At 46.0% G+C, this 19,947-nt stretch overlaps 1 protein-coding gene across 1 annotated transcript in view; it reads left to right on the forward strand.

Annotated features, from left to right (window-relative positions):
• ARHGEF26 (Rho guanine nucleotide exchange factor 26) overlaps positions 1-17,152 on the forward strand; it is a 39,657-nt gene extending 22,505 nt beyond the window's left edge. The window contains exons 7-14 of the mRNA XM_042821138.1: positions 405-534; positions 983-1,057; positions 2,535-2,624; positions 6,558-6,712; positions 10,462-10,671; positions 13,638-13,705; positions 14,123-14,227; positions 14,569-17,152. Coding sequence (XP_042677072.1) covers positions 405-534; positions 983-1,057; positions 2,535-2,624; positions 6,558-6,712; positions 10,462-10,671; positions 13,638-13,705; positions 14,123-14,227; positions 14,569-14,711 — 976 coding nt within the window. The 3' untranslated portion in view covers positions 14,712-17,152. The remainder of the gene's footprint in view (positions 1-404; positions 535-982; positions 1,058-2,534; positions 2,625-6,557; positions 6,713-10,461; positions 10,672-13,637; positions 13,706-14,122; positions 14,228-14,568) is intronic.
• Positions 17,153-19,947: the final 2,795 nt, after the last annotated feature.

Raw genomic sequence — 19,947 nt, forward strand, 5'->3', positions numbered from 1 at the left:
ACTTGGTGCGAGGCCTGGGGCTCACAGCATGTCCTCACATGCTTGGTGTTCCTTCATGCAGAAGGGCCTTTGAAGTCCCTGGGGGTGGAAACGCGCCGGGCTGCATCGTGCAGTCCTGGTTGTGGCTGTGTGTCACATTGCCTGTTTGCTGGTAAGTGCAGGTTTGTGAATTTACCAAAGCTGTGCTTTGCTTCTGTTACCTGTGAGTCTGTTTGCACTCATGTTCTCCTGTGGGAGAAAATGAGCTCCCTAAATGTCAGTACTGGTCATGCATATCTAAGCAAATAACACTGAAGGCTGCGATACAAATCTTTCAAACTGCATCTCCCCTATTTCTGAAATCTGCCAACTTTCACAATTCCTGGGTAAAACACTGTTAAGTTCCCCTCCCTTTTCCTCACCAGAGCTACAAATCCAGCATTTAAAGAGGTGTTGTCACGCATTGAGTCCCATGAAGACTGCAGGAATTTACCGATGATCTCCTTCCTCATTCTCCCTATGCAGAGAGTTACTCGTCTTCCATTGCTGATGGATGTGAGAATGTTGCTTTTCTTTTTTTCCTTTGTGTTCTCTTAATGTTAGCTCTCCTTTATGTTCGATTCCTGGCTGATCCCATTGCTTGTAGGAGGCACAGGGCTCTAAGTACCGACAGGGCTGCTGAGCATGACATGCAGTAGCATTTATTTGGTTATGCAGTCAAACATTAAATATTTAGAAGTCCAATCAGAAAGGTTCTATAGTAGAATTGATTCTGAAACCAAGGAGGAATAACTTGGCACAGAAGCTACACAGACTGTTAGGATTAAAATCAATCAATTAGCGTCATTTCATTTATCTGTAAGTCCATAGTGTTCTCTCATTTATCTGTAAGTTCACAGCTGGTTCTTCAGCTCTTTGATTACCATTAATGTGTATGTAAATTTCTGTATTTGTTACAGTCTGTGCTTTTTAGTTCTGTGCAGTAATGGATGTTTTCTTTCAGACTATTTGTCAGAAAACTCCTAAAGATTCACCGAAATATGAGAACTGCAAGCAGGCTCTGAAGGAAGTGAGCAAGGTATGTCCTGCAGTGCAGAAAAAGTCTGTGCTTAAGCCTGCCTGCTTTTACTGCACGCTAAGGGTGTCTGCTGCTGTCAGTTGTTTGCCAAGAATCAAAGGTAGAAGAGTGCAAGTTTCCATGCATATTGGTTGGAGATTTTGACAGCACTTACAACAAATTCCAGTTTGTTTTATGTGAAACTAAGCAAGCTGATTATTATTATTTTCGATTAGTCAGAAATTCCAATTCATCTGTTTAAAATACATGTATACATGTTCTAGATAACTGCAGATAGGCATATTCTGGAAATAGAAGACTGTCAAGCAGGGCATTGTGGTATGAAAAGGAAATTAAGAATTTCAGGGCTATTTTTTGCCTGCAAGATCTGTTTCAGAAGCCATAGCGCATCATAGACTGTCATTAAATGTGATTATTGACATTGCTTAAAAATAAAAAGAAAGATTTAAAAAAATCTTTCTCTACCTTTCAGGCCTACATATTGCTTTGGGCCTTGAATATTCCTGTGTAAGGGAGAGCAGCAAAGGATATAAAAGCTCTAAATTGTCTTCATTAAAGTCAGGCCATAGCAGCCTTTCTCTTGGCTAAATTATTGTCTTTCTCGTACTTAGGAAAATATCCTGAACTCAGGAACACTGTATTGTTGCCAACACAATTACTTTTTCCATAGGAGCAGTAAATGATTTGTAAAGTGATTTTTAAAAGAAGAAAAGGCTCATTAACTGAAGGAAATCCTGCATGGTATTTGTGGAGTTAAAGGGAATGTGATTGGATGCCCTTCTGACTGCACCTGTGGGTGCATGCCTCTTCCCTGGCATGCAGGCTTCAGTAGGGCTGTGGTGTGTGCTTTGAGATTGTGTCCTGAATGTCAGCTGCAGTGAAGCCGTCCCTGGGGAAGTTTCACAGCATCACAGAAAGGCCAAGGTTGAAAAGGACCTTAAAGATCATCTAGTTTCAGTGCCCCTGCTGTGGGCAGGGCTGCCAACCCCTAGAGCAGTTTGCCTGAGTTCAACAAGGTGGCACTGCAGTATTTGTATTGGGACTTCCTTCTGTGAAGGAGCTGCATGCGTGTGATAGCCGTCAGTGTGCAGCACGGATTGTCAGGCTGGAAGGATGGGTTCTGTGGGGCTGGGTGCTCATGTAGATCAGTGAGTGTAACCCTTCTCAGTCAGGTCTTCTGGCTGTAGCTTTGTACCATGAGGGCTGTGCTGAAGAAGAAATAGTAATCATAGCATCGTGGAGTGGTGTGGGTTGAGAGGGGCCTCAGGAGGTCGTCCAGTCCGCTCCCAGAGCAGAACCAGCTCTCAGCTCTGACCAGGTCACTCTGGTGCATTCATTCGGATCTTGAAAGCATTGTGAAAATGTCAGATCCTTTGTAAATGCTTCCACAGAAGTGTGTTGGATCAAGGAACAAGAGTTACTGGTATTACAGATTGTGAGGACGTGAAACGCGCTCAGCAAATGTCTTGTTTTTCAGTTGGTGCGTTTGTGCAATGAAGGTGCTCGGAAAATGGAAAGGACAGAAATGATGTACACGATTAACTCCCAGCTGGAATTTAAAATCAAGGTATGATTAAATCAAGGAACCAGAATCATTTAGCATAGGAGGAGCTTTGACTGTGTGTTAAGTTTTGGTAGCTTCATTACCAAATGCGCAAAGTAAATTAGGACAGGCTGTAGTCCTGATGTGACTTCTCAGTTAATGGGAAGACAAATTCATATTCTAAGGTAGCTGAAGCTCTGGAAACTTGAGTAACTGAGGACTGCTGCACCTTTAGCAAGGTCTGTTAAGCTTTGAGGTGAGACTTTTTAGGGAAATAGAGTAGAAGAACTTCTTTTTAAGAATAAAGTAGCATTAATTACTGAAGAGTGTATGCCCAGGCTTTGGTCTAGCTGTGTGGATGAAAGCCTGTCCCTGGTGGAGTGCCTAATATGACATTACACTGTTTCATGTCTTACAAAAATGTGCAAGACGGTTTAGTCACAAGTACTGCATGGTGCCATGCTTTGCTCTGCCTGTGTCCTTCTCATCACTGGTTTTCTTGAGGACTGTCAGGTTTTGAGTTAACTTTCTTTTCTCTCACATAAAGAAAATCAGAGAAATGCTCAGCATCATTTCTGAGAAGCATCACAGTTCTCTGCTGCAGTGGCAGCCGTGTCATGGAACCTGTATAGCTCATACACGAATTGACTGATCTGAGACAAAGAAACATTTCTGGGGGGAAGCATTGCATGGCAAAGCAATTGCATTTCTCTCTTGAGCACATTGTGAGGCAGTGTGTGAATGACTTCTGATGCCTTTCCTTACACGTGGGTGGGCGCTGCCATGAACTGTGGGCAGCTCTGAAATTTTGCATAGGTTTCAGACTTCAGCTGAGGAAAAAAACATCTCTCAAATAAGAGTGAGTCAGCGTATGTTACAGCAAAAAGGGTTTTTTAATGCCTGTTTGATGAAGTGTTACTTGCTCTCCACGTCAGTTCAGCAGCAGAAAGGGACACCTGTTTATCTACTGCAGCTGAAATAAAACAATTCCTTGGTTGAGTTTTAGCACCCCAGCTCTGAGAATGAGGGGTAAAGTTCAGCACCCCGTTTCTGTCGAGGTGGGAGTTAAAGCTGCAGAGCAGGTGTGTGAGCTGCCCTTGTGCCTGCCCTGCTGCTCACTGATGCGCCACGCAGGCGGCTGCTGCGTCTGTACTGACAGCACTGCTGTACTGACACCAGATTTCACCCAGGAGCTGCACCAACCAACGGCTGTTAGTCCAAGAAAGGGTCCTAGCACTATTTGAACATCCAGATTGCAGTAGGGTGGAATCTGTAGCAGAAATAACAACAGTTGGTGGGGTTTTGTTGTACGTACAAAAAACCTCTTGAAGTGCATTGAGTCTTTGTTAAATTCATTGTTCATTCACTGTTAAAGTACCATTTCTGTGATTTGTGTCTCACTACATAACCAGTATGGTTTTGAGAGAAGGTTTTGGTTGGTATTTGTCGTCAGATGTGAAGTATGGATTTATGTCTTCAAGTGGTCAGTCTTGTTCTGAGTAAATCCTATCTCCAAAAAGGTATTTCTCAGATTGTCTGCAGTATTTCTATTTACATACTAATAACATTTATGTAACAAGAATAAAGGAAACGTCTCCTGAGTGCATCACAGCATCTGCTAACACTGGTGATAACAGCCTCAGGTATTTGGATAATCTAAAATAGAGTTTTAAATAGTTTGACAACTTTGGGTGATTGGCTTCCCACGTTCCTTCCCAGTTTTCTGACCCACAGAAGCACCCAGCAGATCTTCAGTGCCCGTTATTTTTCTGTTGGCAGGGGATCAGGATATGGATCTGACCTTGCAGCAGGAACAGGCCCTGCAGTGGGCATGCTGGGACTGGCAGCTCTCAGTGATTTCATGACAATAATAGAACTGTATTTTCTTTTTCTGTATTCTTTATGCAATTCTTTTTCCCTCCACGCCTGTTAATACGACCACTTAGTGGTTTACACTTCTTCTGTTTGAGCAGTGCCAGCTGGAATGCTTGCTGGATTGTTTTGGCCAAGTTCCAATACATGTTAAGTTCTGATGGCTTACTTTACACAGAGAGCAGATGATGTACACATCGTACTCTTTTGTCAATTAAGGGAAAATTAATATTAAAGTAAGCACAAGATGCCTCTGGAATACGGTTGACTAGGAAGATCTGATGAACTCATTTGAGGTAGAGATTAGAGAGCTTTTTAGTTCATGCTCTAGAAATCTTGAAAATAGCTTTATCTGAAGAACAGTCGTGATGATTCTATTCCGTAACCATCATAGATCAGGTAAACTATTTCTGTTCTTTTCTCATACATTTTGTATGCATTTTGTAATTCTTATTTTCTTTGCTGTGATTGTAGAGCATTACATGGGAGTACAAGAGAAGCTGTTAAAATCTACATCACTTCTGTACATGGCTCATCTGTAGGCTCTGTATTTTTAATGAAGATTCAGATGTGGGGTTTTTTGGGGGGGTTTTAGTGCCAGGAAAGGAATTTTCTGCAAAAGCTTGAGTCCAAGAACCAAACTGCTCTGTCATTTCTGGGCCCACAGCCCAGCCTTTTGATTTTGTGAAGTCCCCTAGGAGGTGGTATAACCTCTGGTCTGATGTTTCACATTTATTATCATCACAGGGAACTGCTACTACATTTCAGGAAGGGTAAATATGTGAAGCTGCCTGCTTACAAAAATGTACTGAAGCTGCAGAGCTTTGATTCGGCGTAAGGCTTTTTTTTTTTTTAAAGTTAAATGCTTTTATGAACTTAGAAATTACTTAGATTATAGAGATGAAATTTGGCAGCTCTTCTGCATTGCCATATTAGAGTAGTGAGCTAAATTGAGCCTTTGTAAGCTGTGTGGTTAATTGAGGTGTTTCTATCACTTTCTCCAAGGACTGTCACTTTATAAGTTGGATTGAAGTTAGCCACAGATGTGAGATGAGCAGCAGTGTCAGTGAATGAACTCAAAATTACAGCGATTTCTAGTAAGGTTGTCTGACTCACTAACAGAGATGGAGACTTGGGTGAAAATCTACTTAGGAAGAATGGGTTCAAATCAAATCCTGCATTTTCAAATTGGAGAATATGGAATCATAGAATCACCAGGCTTGGAGAAGATTTCTTACGATCATTCAGTCCAGCCACCCATGTATCCCAGTACTGCCCCAGCCATGTCCCCAAGAACCACATCTGCCCTTCCTTAAACACCATCAGGATGGTCACTGCACCACTTCCCAGGGCAGCCTGTGCCAGTGCCTGTCTGCCCTTTCTAAGAAAGTACTCACTGAAGTAATGGCAGGTTATACATATATTTATCAAATATCACTGCTGCACGTCTGCAGTATAGCACAAGTGGTGCTCCAGTGGATGGCTGCATGGAGGACCAAATCCAGGTGAGCAGTCTCTGTGGTCTCTTCTGGATGTGTGAAGATACAAAGCAGCCTGAGGCAAAACTAAAAAAGTTGGAGGTTTCCTTAATCTGTAATGATCTGCAGTGGTTTCAAGGGAACCAGCTGCACTGCTGGGCTCGTCAAGGGGCAGAAGCAGCAGCCTGCTGGAGCAGCCCTCAGCACTGTGAGGAGCTGAGCACCATGGGCAGCCCAGCTCCTGCCAGCAGTCGGGGACAGCCAGCCCTGATTGTGTCCCATCCATGTCCATGTGCTCTTGAGGGAATGGGCTGCTGCCAGCACCAGACAAGCAGTTTTCCTCTCCTTAGGGCATCATTTCCACCCCGAAGTGTGAGTGGTCGGGAGCTCATTTTGATCATGGATGAGCAATTAGGTTGGGAATATGAGAACTTTCAAGCATTTGCAGGCTCTTACTTGTGGATACTTTAAAACTTGTACTCCTCATCTCTGCACTTTGAGTTTATTCAAGTGGGTTTTTTTCTGAATATTTGTTTCCTGATCTTAAAAAAAGGAGGGGGAAAAAAAGCTTTTTAGAATATTAAAATGTTATTTTCTTGATTTTTAGCCATTTCCATTGGTTTCTTCTTCACGATGGTTAGTGAAAAGGGGAGAGTTAACAGCCTATGTAGAAGACACGGGACTTTTCTCTAAAAGGACTTCTAAACAGCAGGTGTACTTCTTCCTCTTCAATGATGTCCTCATCATCACCAAGAAGAAGAGGTAAGAGCTTCACCAATACAAAATCTCGTGTTCGGCTCTTGGGGCACACAGAGGCCATCCAGCATGAAGCTGTGTTGGGAGTTGTTGTGACTGCTGTGTGCCTCATCCCAAGGGAAATGAAACCAGCATTTCCTGCCGTGGGAAGGGCAAACGTGATTGCGTGCACAGAATTGCTCTGTATTTTTTAGCCATTTGCTAATTGGAAAACTGAATGAGGTTTGAAGGGGCCTGGTACAAAATGTGGATTAAACGTGTTAATTAGTCAGAATTTGTGAAACTGTTTATACAGTTACAGGAATTACTTTGAGAGAGGTTTACGGGAAGATGCTTCCAGTGGTCCCCAGTTAAACTTTTATCACTGGATTTGAGGGGAGACTTAGAATAATCTAATGGAATTTGCATCCTCTGATGTTGCTGTTAAATAATACTTGATAGACAAACCTTCCTGAGGCTGAAAACTCTTTGGAAGGATGATTTTGGATTTGTGTTGATCAGTTGAGCTGATTGTAAGAGATGCTGTTCTGTGAAACTTCAAATCATAATTTTAATCAGAACTTAGGAGGAGTGAGTTAGAATATAAAATTTGCAAAGAAAATGTGAATGTTCCAAAATGGAGGAAAATACATTTAACTCAAAACACCGCCATGCAAGTGAGGAGGAAAATCAGTGGAGTTGTCCCCAGCTCTTAATGCTGTGACCGTGATCCTGAGATTCAGTGCTGATCGAGGTCCTGCTGGAACGTTCCCTCCAAGGCCCCTTGTTCCACCTCTGGCTGCTCACCAGAGTCCTCTCTCATTTCTTAAGCTGTGTTTTTCTCATGGGCCTGCTGTTGTGTGGCTGTGTTGGTAGCTAAGTAAATGTCTGAGTTAGGAAAACGATGATGAGTGTATTATCCGTGTTGTTATGTTGTATTGGCTGGTTGTCCAGATTATAATGCAGGTTTTTATAACAATGCATCTTATTAAAGCTTTGGGGCTTTGATTTATAATGTCTTCCAGCTGCTGGAATCGAAACGTCCTGAATGGGCCCAGAAACCAAAATTAAAGCAAACTTAACAATCAGCTTGATCTGGGCAATTGAACAACACCCCCTGAGCACACCAGAATTGAAGAGAGTTTGTGTGTGGACCTCCCAGTCCTCTGGGCATGAAGCGTGCACTTACCCAAGTGAATCTGGTCATTAATAACGTTTGAGCTTTGGTGAGCTGCTCTCCTTCCCCCAGTGTTACCATGGACACTGCAGCAGTGGACAGAAATATTTGTTGCTTGCCGAGTTCAGTTATTTGTATTTCTACTGCAGCAATTGCTTTCTCAAAAGATTGTCGTTGCACAACCAAATCACTCTACTGTGCTAAAAATACTAATTACTTAGTGCTGCAATCATGCTGCTTCATCCTTTCCCCAAAGTTCAGCTGTCCTGTGTGAGCAGTTTGCCATATATGCAGAAACTTGTGCGTGCTGGGATGGCCCAGAGCTCCTCTTCCCACAGCACTGTGGTGGTGGCCGTGCCCAGTGGCAGTGTGAGGAGCTGCCTGCCCAGTGAGATACGGCTGCGTTCTGCCCATCTGCATTTTAGAAACAGTTTGCACGTGTCAGAATTGTCATTGGATGAACTGCACCTTGAATACCAAGGGAACTAGCACTCCAGAAGCCTTTTTGTAATGAGAAATAGTACGTTTTAGCTGAGCAATGCAAAGAGTGTGTTGGGGGGTATTGAGGATGCACTGGGGTTCTTGTCCTTAAATCTAATGATGCTTTATTAATGGTAGTCATCCTGAGCTACAGTCTGACTTTTGTTTGAAATCGAAGCACCAGCACGGGCAGTTGTTCCATCACACTTTGACCAGGTCAGGCAAACAGTGGCTGATACTCAGTACCATTGAGAAAAGGACAGAAGGGGATGTGTGAGTGATGTTGTGGACCTGTCACGTCGATTCTGGAGAACAAAACATGCATTTCTGTACTGCTCAGCTCTCAGTTTTTCTTTTTTCTCCTTAACTTCATTGCTGAACTGCAAATTGCCACTGCTGTGGCTATGACTCCCATTACAGGGTCTCTTAAACCAACGGTGTGTGTTGACATTGGATCTGAAGGTAATACTGCAACACAGTGAGTAGCAGAATAGCAGGCAGTGTAGTTCACATCTTGAGTTCTTTCTGTCTGCCCTGAGATGCACATGGACTGCACAATGGCTCTTCTTACTGCTGCCATATCTGGGAAATGGCTTTCTCTGAGCTGGTGAAGAAATTCTTCCATGTTCCGCAGAGCATGGTGACACCAGTGCCTTGCTGAGATGGAGGATATTTACTTCGTGCACAATACTGCCATGTTTGTATGCATTTCTATCATAATGAGTTTTCATCTTTCTTCCTCTTCTACACCCCTAACACGGATGGATAAGAAGAACTGTGCTTACATCTCTCCTGCACAGCTGATGAGTGTAACTGCAGGCTGTGGATGTGGATTTGTCTGCTGTCAGGCACACGGAGCTTCCACAGAAGAGTGGTCACTTCACAAGTGCCCCTGGGGGGAGGTTGACCAGCAGAGGCGATTCTCTTCTTGCGGATTTGCAAGCTTACACTGTAACAGTGCTTTGCTAAAAACAGGACACGGCTGGCCTACAACTCCACCCATAGTCAGATACCTCCTTTTCTCAGTATGCCCTCCTGGGATCATGGAGATCTGCTTTGTGTCCCTCAGTTACTGACACCCAGAGCTGTCAGCGAGCTAGCTCTGCATCCCGTGAGTTCAGGAGAACCTCACAATTCATGAAGCTTTGTTACATACAGCTAAAGTAAAACCGCCTTACTGAGTGTTCAGAAAACTTACCTGCAGCATCCTGAGTGCTGCACAAGACTGCAGGCTTGTATTTGAGTCCGAGTTCACATTTATTGAAAATTCTGCTTTTTGTGACCCTCTAAGAAAACCTCTCAAATCTCGTCTGCTTTCAGCGCTCGATGGCTTGTCAGCTTCTGAGGTTTATCTTGACAGTGGAATGCAGCTGGACTTCATACACTGGAAATCACCTGAAGGTTAAATCTGTTTGGGAATGTTAGCTGTTCACAGCTGCTTGAAAAACCATGGTTTTTTTCCATGCTGCCGGGAATTATTTTGTCACAAAAGTTGTAATGCTAACAGTGATTAAACTTTGCTGAAGGAATTTTACCAGTGTTGGAGGGCATGGTGGCACTGGGTTGGGGTTGGGCTTGAGGATCTCAGAGGTCTTTTCCAGCCCTTACGATTCTGTGATTCTTTGCCTCTTTTTAGAAGTCACAGTTGGATGATGCTATGTCATTAGTTTCAGAACAATGTAAAGTAGATTTTAGCACCTTATACCTGCAGATGGACAAGATGATCCTATGTTTTAAAGGTTGATAGTGCTCTATTGGGAAGCAGTTTGCCTATCCATATTTCTGTGGGCACAAGGAAGAGGAAAGTGTATTTTTTTCTTATGTATTCTAATACGAAGGTCTGTGATTCACTTGGAGGTACAGAAGGAAATGCATAAGAACACAATTGCTGTGCCTCATTTCTGGTTTAGTGGAGTAAGTTGAGCATATGGAGCAATGCACTGCAGGCTGTGGGAAGCTGGTAGTTTCAGAAAGAAATGTGCAGAAAAGATACAAAATGTCAGAATTGTGCCATTCAGCGTGCTTAAAGCAGATTCTATACTGGATTTGCTTCCAGAGGCACCTAGTGGAAGCTGACACTGAACTTGTGGCTGTTGTTTTTGTTTTAATTGTTCTGCAGTGAGGAGAGTTACAACGTCACAGATTATTCCTTAAGGGATCAGCTGGTGGTCCAGCAGTGTGACAGTGAGGACCTGACCTCTTCTCCCATGAAGAACACTTCAGCCATGCTGTACTCACGGCAGAGCTCCCCAGTTCACCTCTTCAGGCTGTCTGTCCTCAGTAACCATGCAGGAGAGAAGGTGGAGCTGCTTTTGGGAACAGAAACTCAGTAAGTAACAGCAAATAGCAGAATAAAATGTTAAAATACTGGAGGAAGCCATGTACCTCTCTGAGCTTCTCTGCAGTAGCTTTTCACTTCCCTTACGGAAGGCCTCATGGCAGCTTGCAGCCACATCAGGTTCTTCATCACAGGGCAGTGGCATGGCCACAAGCTGCTGGAGCTCTTGGATACAGTCTGGAGTTGGGTGTTCCTTTGTGGGTCTGGGTGCTGGGATCCACAATGTTTGTGTTTCCAGCTTGAGATTATTCTAATTCCATTTGAACTGCAAATGTGGCTGAGGTATCTATAAGTACATTTGTTTAAACACTCTTTGACAAATGTTCTTCTGAGAGCTGGAAGTTGCCTGTGAACACAGAGCCTTCCTGTAGTTGTGCCCTGAGGGCAAGTGCCTAAAGGAAACCAGAGTAGCAGCTCGTGCACTGCAGTTGAAAGCACTGCATGTATCGTGCATTCTGCAGCCTGCTTACATGCACAGCTGTCCTGCAGGTGGCTCAGGGCTGAAAGACAGCAGGGTGCATTCCTGACGAGCACTCTGCAAGGAGCACTGCAGTGGTGGGCTGAGTTCCAGCCCTCTCCAGCACTGCTCCCATCTCACCCTGCAGCACAGCAGCTGACTGGCAGGGAAATGCTGCCTTCCGTGTGCTGGGTAGGGAGATTTCCTTTTTGTGGGTCTTTATAGGACAGCCTTGAAAAATCTCACTGCAGACTCCTTCAGGACTGCTCTGATACTTCCTCTGTACTGGTTTCTCCCAGGCAGCGTATCCTAATGGTTGTTTGAGCAGCGTGGCATTTGTAGCACAGCACGGCTCATCCTGAGGCGTGGTAGCAGGCAGACATCGGGTGTGAAGGCTGCGTGCTGCTGTCCTGCAGCTGTGGTTTGTGCACAGTTGTAACAATGGTTGGATGGTGTGGGAGTGGGAACGGCACAGCAGTGACTGGGAGGAGGAGTTGGGCATTGCCTAGGGAAGCTGCGGAGCTGTGCTGGGATAGAGGTGGTCCTTGTTCTCCTGAAGCGGTTCTGGAGGGTGTCCTGCTTTTGAACAGAACAACAAGCAGCATCTTGTTCTTTCGGGTGCAAGTCCCCAAGAGGCACTCGTTCCTCTGTGGTGCCATTAACTTTCACACAGCCTTACAAAAGTGAAAGATCCCATCTGTTTGGTGGGAGCTGGAGGCAGGACAGAAGGCACAGAGCACAGAATGCTCCAGACGGAGCCCAGCCTGGAAACATTTGCATTTTAGGTTTGCCTTCGGAGTTTAGAATAACCCTGAAAGAAGCTACAGATCATTAATGATATCTATTAAAGATCTCATTATAAAGTAAGCAGATGATTCAGACTTGTTTGGAAACGCTTTCTTATTGGGGAAAAATGAGGCGCATTTTTAGTTGTCTGGTCTTCTTATAAGAAGACATTTTGTTCTACAGATTTGTTACTGCTTTGCTATATGTGGCTTGTGGTATAAATAGCAGTCTAGCAGATTGTCAGCAAGAGGAAGAATTCTGACAATAATTACTTGATTTGAAAGCTGTCTTTTTATAGATTATTGTGAACTGCATACGCGGGTCGCAGACAAACCCTGGGTGTGGGAGGACAGGCAGGCAGTGTGCAGCTGAGGCCGGGCTGCGGTGCTCACCGAACACAGCTTTGCACGTTCAACAGCTCAGATCTGTGGTGCTGTGTGCTCATGTTCTGCCACTTGGAGCAGCTGGAGGCTCCTGGGGGGAAGCAGGAGCTGTGCAGGATGGTTTCACAGCAGTGCGGCTCAGACCCTGCGCCCGTCCTTAGGGCACTCCTCCCACATGCAGGTGCTGCTGCTGCTGCAGGCGTTCCTTGTAGTGGAATGGTCGTTTAGCAGGAGATTATCCACTGGGGCTGGCATGTTTTTATTTTTGTTTTCCAGATTGCCTTCTTATGCATGGAACATTGATAGTCTTGTAAAAATACATTAAAAGCTACGGAAGTTCATGTGTAAAAGTAGAGGCTTTCCTAGATGGGCTGAAAGATAGGTGATTTCTTGACTGGATTTTTCATTTAATTCTGGGGAGAGGGGGACCCCAGAGGGAGTATTTCCATAAAGTACATGCTGCTCAGATGTATGAAGAACGGAATATTTGGAGTGGAAGGCAGTCTGAAATTACCCCGTTTTTGTCATCTGTCTGAAAGAAAATGCAATTCTTGTGTTAAGAAAATGTGAATCTGTAACATGCTTCTAAAGCGAAGAACAAAATTAAGCACATGCAAAACACTGTATGCTCCTTCACGTTTTGGTTGAAACAACTTTAGTGTGCCCTCAGATGTTTTGTGAAAAGATCAGGCTTCTAGGGAAGGCAGATGTTCATTACTCTGAGTTAAAACCAGTGGCAGCAACAAAAGTCCTTCAGCCCTGCAGCTCCCTCATGTTATTCTAACCTGTACTGACAGCGAAGCCCTTCAACAAACAGGAGATAAAACCAATTTACTGAAATGGAATTCACACCCTTGTTTGCCAAAATTCAAAGCTAAAGCGAGTAGATTTTTAGCTTGGCGGTTACCTGGGGTGAGGATTAGCTTTATTTTCCTCTCTGGTTTTCTGCATCTTCTACTCGAGCTGAGCTGTAGTAATTTGCACTTGTTGTTGTATGTGGCACAATGCTTAGAATCTCAATAATTCTTTCTGCTGTCCCCAGAAATGCTGATGGACAGTCTGAAGCCCAGTGGTGTGTTCAGGCCTCCACCCAGGACTTGATTTGTCTCTCAAATTTCCCACATCAGCACATCTGGAAACATAAACGTGCCCTGTGTGTGCATGGAGAACTTGTTTTCCTGACTCTTGCTTTTCATTCTAAGTACACTGTGCTGCTAAGCCTTGCTGTGGATACTTGTATTAGAACAACTTTATTATGTTTGTCAGATGCTTCAGACATGAGATGCATTACATAGATGATATAATCATCATCTTGGTTTTGCTCTTTGCAGGAGTGAAAGAGCTCGCTGGATTACAGTGCTTGGACAAGACAGAGACAGGCAGAGCACAGACAGAACCAGTAAGTTCAGCTACCAGCAGCAGTGAGCACTGTGACGTGGGACTGGAAACGCACTGCCCCTTAGTGGTGCCTTCAGTACATGGATGCTGTACAGACCCCTGCTATTCCTGGGCTCTGTTACTGCAGTACATGTGGAGTCGCCATCCCTTCCTTGTCCACAGGCACTTCGAGTTCTGTTTTGCTCTGTGGTTTCTGTTTGTTCATCAGTGTTTGGTGAGCTGTTCCAGTCTGTTAACAGAAGAGCGCAGCCCCGTCCTGTGTGTTTAGTCAGTTTGTTGTGTGGTGGGGAAGCCGCTTGCTGCTGCCTTTGGGTTTTGGTTTTTTGGAGTTGGGAGAACATTCTAAGTTAAGGACGTACACATCCTCACAGAAGATTTGTTACAGGAATTGTGTGCCTCAGCTTCTTTTCTTCCACAGCTTTGACACAGGTAGAGATCATCAGAACTTACACATCAAAGCAGTCAGACGAGCTGTCTCTTCAAGTTGCTGATGTTGTTTTGGTTTATCAAAAAGTAAATGATGGTGAGTAGTGTAACCACCTGTCAGCGCTGCAGATGACAGTTTGTTTCCTCATTAGCTTCCAATTAAAACTTGAGTCTTTTGGTTCAGGTTTCCGAAGAACAGCCTCTGTTTAAGCAGCACTTGTATCTCGTCCCTGTCGTAGCCCACAGAAAAGACTTGGGGATGGAACGGGCTGGGTGGTTTTGACATGTGAAATATCCACAGACGTGAAATTGAGTTGTCTAAAAATGTAGAGCTTGGGCACTTTGTCAGGCACCAGATTTGTGCACCGCTGAAAAGCGCTGCCACGGTGTCTTTAAAGGCCTTGAGAAGGGTTCTCACTCTTTGTTCACGTTTTGCAGGTTGGTATGAAGGGGAACGACTGCGGGATGGTGAAAGAGGGTGGTTTCCCATGGAGTGTGCCAAGGAAATCACGTGTCGTGCCACCATTGACAAGAACATGGAGCGCATGGGGCGTCTGCTGGGACTTGAAACCAACGTGTAGATGATTTCTGCATCCTCATATTGTGCTGCAGGATTTGCACTAAACTGCTGTCAGCGGAGGCACAGCTGCACACACTACAGCTCTTGCATGGAAGACGTGAGGCACAGATGCATTAAATACAGTGACAGCACTGACACTCGGCCCTTTTGATTCGCGTTTTGAGAGCTATGAACTGACGCCTGGCTTGAGTAACGGCAGTTTCTATGAGAATTAGGTTCCTGGGCAGTGGAGATCAGCCATTCTTTGTTCTTAAAATGAGATTTCCCTTTCAGCTTTGGTTCCCTCATCCCTGTTTGTATTCTTTCTCCATCTGTTTTCTTGATGATTTTCACTTTCTTTCTTTCAAATTTAAAACCCCTCTCTAGCAGGCTCAATACCGGAAGCTCACCAAATAAATGCATACACTGAGCTGGAAGGAGAACAGGAGCATAACAGTGGGGGAACAGAGTTCCAGCTCCTAAAAACTGCAGTGTTACATTCCCAGAACCAAAAAAGGTGTCAAATGGGATACTTCCCTGTGTTGTCAAAACCTTTGTTTAACCTGAGCTGCAATAAGCAGCATGTAATTGATGAAGGACTGCCTGTCCAGCAGCAGCCCAGGGTGAGCCAGATGCTGTAGGACACAGTGAGTTACTGAGCTGATGAGCTCCAGGGGAGCCAGCCGGAGCTCGTGTGGTGGTGCTATGCTTTGTGTTTCTCATACAGCTCGTGCTCTCTTCCTGCTGCTCCAGAAAGGAATTGTGAAAGCAAGCAAGAGGAACCAGCTTTTCAAAATAAAGATGGAGCGTCTCATTCTCTGATACATTTTTTAGCATGACCATCAGACTCGAGCTTGTTTTCATTAAGAATAATAATATACAGAGATTGAGCCCTTTGATGTCCTTCTACCAGTGTCCTCCTTATGTGCCTTATGTTGTTCCTCTAGGAAGTTTCCTGGAATCCAGTTTGTGCCAAGTGCAGAGGCTGTTCTGTCCTGTGTCTCCACTCCAAAAGCTCTTCAAGCTCTGGCTGCCTTTGTGGCAGCGATTGCTTTGCCAGTATTCTTTGCTAAGTTGGCCCTTTAAAGATTGAGCCCCTTTTCTTAATACTTAGTACTAAAAATAATTTCAAGCTGTAGAAAAGCAGCCATACGCATAACATAGGAATGTGTTTTTTTCTCACTAGCATCAACAACCTGAGCCCTGTGCTGTGGTTCAGAGCTGAGATGCCTGCACTCACAGGCTGTTTCCTGGTGTTTTAAAGCACCGTAACTGCTGGAAATGTGCCTGTTTTTAGTTTTTCCCAGGTGCTGAGTTACATCTTCATGCCAAGTTATTGCCTGGATGGGGCCTACAGTACACATGAAGTGCTTTTTCCTATCTTTTTTTTTAATTCTTCCTTCTTCCTCTGCTGCAGAAATGAGTTTTTTCCTTCTGTGGAGGTAAAAGTTCACCGAACTGGAGTTCGCTGAATATCATCATTAGCATTTGTTAGCATCACCCTGAGTCCACAGGCAAAAGCAGAAGGGCAGTAGTAGGACCCATGGGGCTGATGAAGCTGCTCAGCTTCAGCATAGGAACTCAGGGCAGCAGCGAGGAGAGGTGTGGAAGCAGAGTGGGCATCTCTGTCCTCTCCTACCCCAGAGCAGGAGGGGAGCCCTGGACTGGAGGAGCTCTGACTGGTGCTGCTTCACACACACCCTTCTTGGCCTCTCACAGTTGCACTTCACACAACGCCTGCTTTTGCATCTGCAATTTCCACTGAAAAAAAAGAACTACTTAATATGGTGTGAACAGAATGCACTCAGAATTAAGTCACTTCCAGCTCCTCCTTTCTGTATGTAGATGTGACAGTTTGTATTATAATCATCTCCACCTTTGTATGGAGCGGCTCGTGACAGAGCAGGCTGCAGGCTGCATTAAGCGAGAGAAAGATGTGTGGTAGCAGGCATGCTGTCAGTCCTCGTGGTTTTAAAAGGTTCTGGACACTGTTTTACACAGAATGTAATGTGCTGATGTGTGAATAACTTTGTAAATATGTACCTCTGTAACAATTGAAAAGCTGTTAGGAAGACATTTGTACAGAAATGCTTCCTTTGGCAGGCTGACAGCAGCTTCCAGCCTTCGGGATTAATTTATAAGAAGTGGACTGAGAAAATGGCAGTGATACAGACTGATCACTGAGCAAAGTCTTATTTAACATAGTAGAAATACTGCTAATATTTTAACGAAGGATTTATTGTACACAGGCAGATGTTTAACACATAACTGAATGTATAAATCCAGGCATTAATTTTATTCAGATTTTTAATACACTGTATATATTTTTCATACCTGTTTTTTCCAAAAGTGCTGTAATGTTTTTTAAAAGCCTTTTTCTTATTCTCAGACACGGTTCTTAAGGAATCAAAGACTGTTATGATTTTATAGGACAACAATCAATAAAATCCTTACCAAAATACAGCCTCAGTTTCTGTTCACAGAGCACTGCAGTGCCGGCCATTAGCACCATTCTTGTCACGGAAGTTCTGTGTGTCTGAACCAGCACTGCCTGCCTGCTCAGTGTCTGTGTGAACTTGGAGCAGTGAACCACAGCGGTGTGGGAGAACGGCTCAACTGAGCAAGGGAAGAAGCCTCAGAGCTACACAGGGCTGCGGTCACTTGTCTGAAGGAACAGGACAGTAGGAAAGCAGTCACCTACCTTTGCTGTGTGCCTCTAAAGCCTGGTTTGCCAGCAGTGCCTTTGAGGGAGGAGGGAAGGATAGGAAAGCTTCATGGCATAGCAGAGATGGAAAGTATCAGTTCATGATGTAGCTACACTAACTGCGGAAAGAGTACTTCAATTTGTAACACATAATGCAGCTCTTAGTGTCCAAAGGGTAATGTGTCAACTAAGGCCACACCTGCACCTGTGAGCAGTAGCAGCCCAGCCCAGCAGTCAGCTCCCTTCATCTTGCTGCAGCTGCTTCTCCAGCACAGCCCTCCCCTGCCCAGCACTGCAGGGAGCTGCTGCAGAGGAGCACACAGAGGTGCCCAGCACAGAGCTCCTCCAGTGCCCTGTGTGGGGCTGCAGTGACTACCGGGGCCAGCCTCACCTGCCTGCCTCCTGCCCTGGTGTTTGAATCCTTTCTGGCTCAAAGCTTGCTTTCTGAGCTATTTCTTCTGATAAGACTCCAGGAGATGATTGCCGCACAGCAACACCTGTCTCTCAACATCACTGTGTGGACAATTTTACATTTGACAGCATTTCTTTGGAGCTGTTTACCTTCAGAAGATAGTGCTCAGGACTGTTCTCGGGTGGAAGATCTGGCCTGTGACCAAACAACTCCTGTTTGCTACGGGACACTGGGGGACGATGCCATTGCATCCTGTGAAGATACAAGTTGGTGCCTCCCTGCTCCCTCTCATCTGCTGGCAAGGCCAGGAAGATGGGAACAAAGGAATTTCCACTGAGATCCCAAAGCCAGAATCTGCCACTCCAAGGAGAGCTGACTCGACCACTTCACTACCACTGAAAAGGTGCCATCATCACCGTGGTCACTGTCGTCCTCAACAGAACAACAGCCACCACTACTGAAGATCAGTGACTGAACTATGAACCATGCTGGATCCATGCTGGTGACTGTCTCCCTCTTGCTTCCTATAATGACTCCTTCTTTCCTATCTTTTCTATCACCCTCCTTCTCTTCCCCATTACCTTAATTCGTAACAGCACCTCTTCTCTCCTTCCCCATCTCCCTAATTAAGACTGTAATAAACTGGCTGGACCAACATCTGAACATTTCTTGATCTCACGCTGGGTATACAGATATTAAACCTTCTCTCCCTCCTACAAATTGTAGCAGAACACCTGGGCTGGGAACCCTTCAGCTCTGCCCTCCCTGCTCAGGTGCAGCCACCACAATCAGGCTACACTTGGGCCGCCTCATCAGTGAGACTGCACCACCTGTGCGCAGCCCAAACAAAGGATTACAAGAAGTCACAAAATTGGGAGAGGGGAGTTTTTGCTGGCCTGATAAAGCAGCACCCCCTGAAAAGCACTGAGGGTTCCATTAAAGCAGCTGACAGCAGCAGCACCAGCCTGGGACCCATCATCTCCCACACCTGGAACAAAAGCCCACACAATGTTTGGTTTGGTGTGGCACCAGGCCTGCAGCTGTGCCCAGAACAGCCATCCTGCCTGCAGTGCTCACAGCCTTTGGCTTTCGTGCCACTCTGAATTCTCCCATGCCTCTCAGACATCTCAAATTGAAGGCATCATAACAAGCAGTTCACCTTTACACAAAGCTTTCCTTTAGTTTGTACAAACACATTTTCAGAGGGTTTGTTGCTTTTTGTTTCTGCCTCCTAGCACCCTCCCTGTGTTTTTATTGCCTGTAAAGAAGTCACCGTTCTGACTTGTTCTGAGCCTCTGTGATCTCAGTGAGAAGGACCAGAAACTCCCTGCTGGCATTAAGGCCTTCTGCTCTGCCGCCCCCCCAGCACCGCGCTGCTCCAAGGGCCCGCTGCGGTGACCTTCATCAGAGCAGAACCGCGCACGGAGAGCAGACGAGCGGCCAGACACAGCTGTGCGAGCACGAGGCCGCGACATCGCGGCTCCGAGTCTGCCGCTGCGAAATGAACGCCCGAGCCGGAACCCTCGCGCCGCTGCCCCACAGCACGAAGCTCGCGGCTCCCATCGCAGCTCCCCACCGGCCGCGCACTGCGGGACGCAGCCCCGGAGCTCCCGAGTTCCAACCGCTCCCGCACCGGCCTCCGACCCTCCGACCCCGAGCAGCGGCACCGATCGACTGCTGCGTCTTCACCGCGCCCCGCACCCGCTCCACGCCGGCCCCGCAACCTAACCGACACAACGTCTCTCTTTAAGAACCGAGCCCTTTAAAAAGCACCGCTACAATCACTACAGGCGGCCTTAAAGCCGAAAACAAGCAGGTCCTCCATCGCCCAACGCTGCTCTGCGCCCAAGGAAAGGGGCAGCGCCGCACCGCACCCACCTTCCGCGGAGCCGCAGCTCGGGGCGGCCCAGCACAGAGCCCAGCACAGCGCGCCGATCCGCGAACGGCCTCAGAACAACGCGCGGCCCCGGGAGCGCCGCCTTAGGGCAGCGGGGCGGAGCGGTGCCCGGTGCCGCACGGGAGCGCACGGCGCCTTGCGGCGCCCCCCGCCCGCGGCGACCCGCAGGGCCGCACCGCCACCGCACCCAGCCGCGGGGCCACCGTCCCGCCCGCCGCCCCGCCGCAGCTCTCACCTCAGCGCCG

The sequence above is a fragment of the Centrocercus urophasianus genome, unplaced genomic scaffold (assembly GCF_019232065.1).
Source record: "Centrocercus urophasianus isolate 14NV4802_14NV808 unplaced genomic scaffold, USGS_Curo_1.0 seq_19, whole genome shotgun sequence".
NCBI lineage: Eukaryota > Metazoa > Chordata > Aves > Galliformes > Phasianidae > Centrocercus > Centrocercus urophasianus.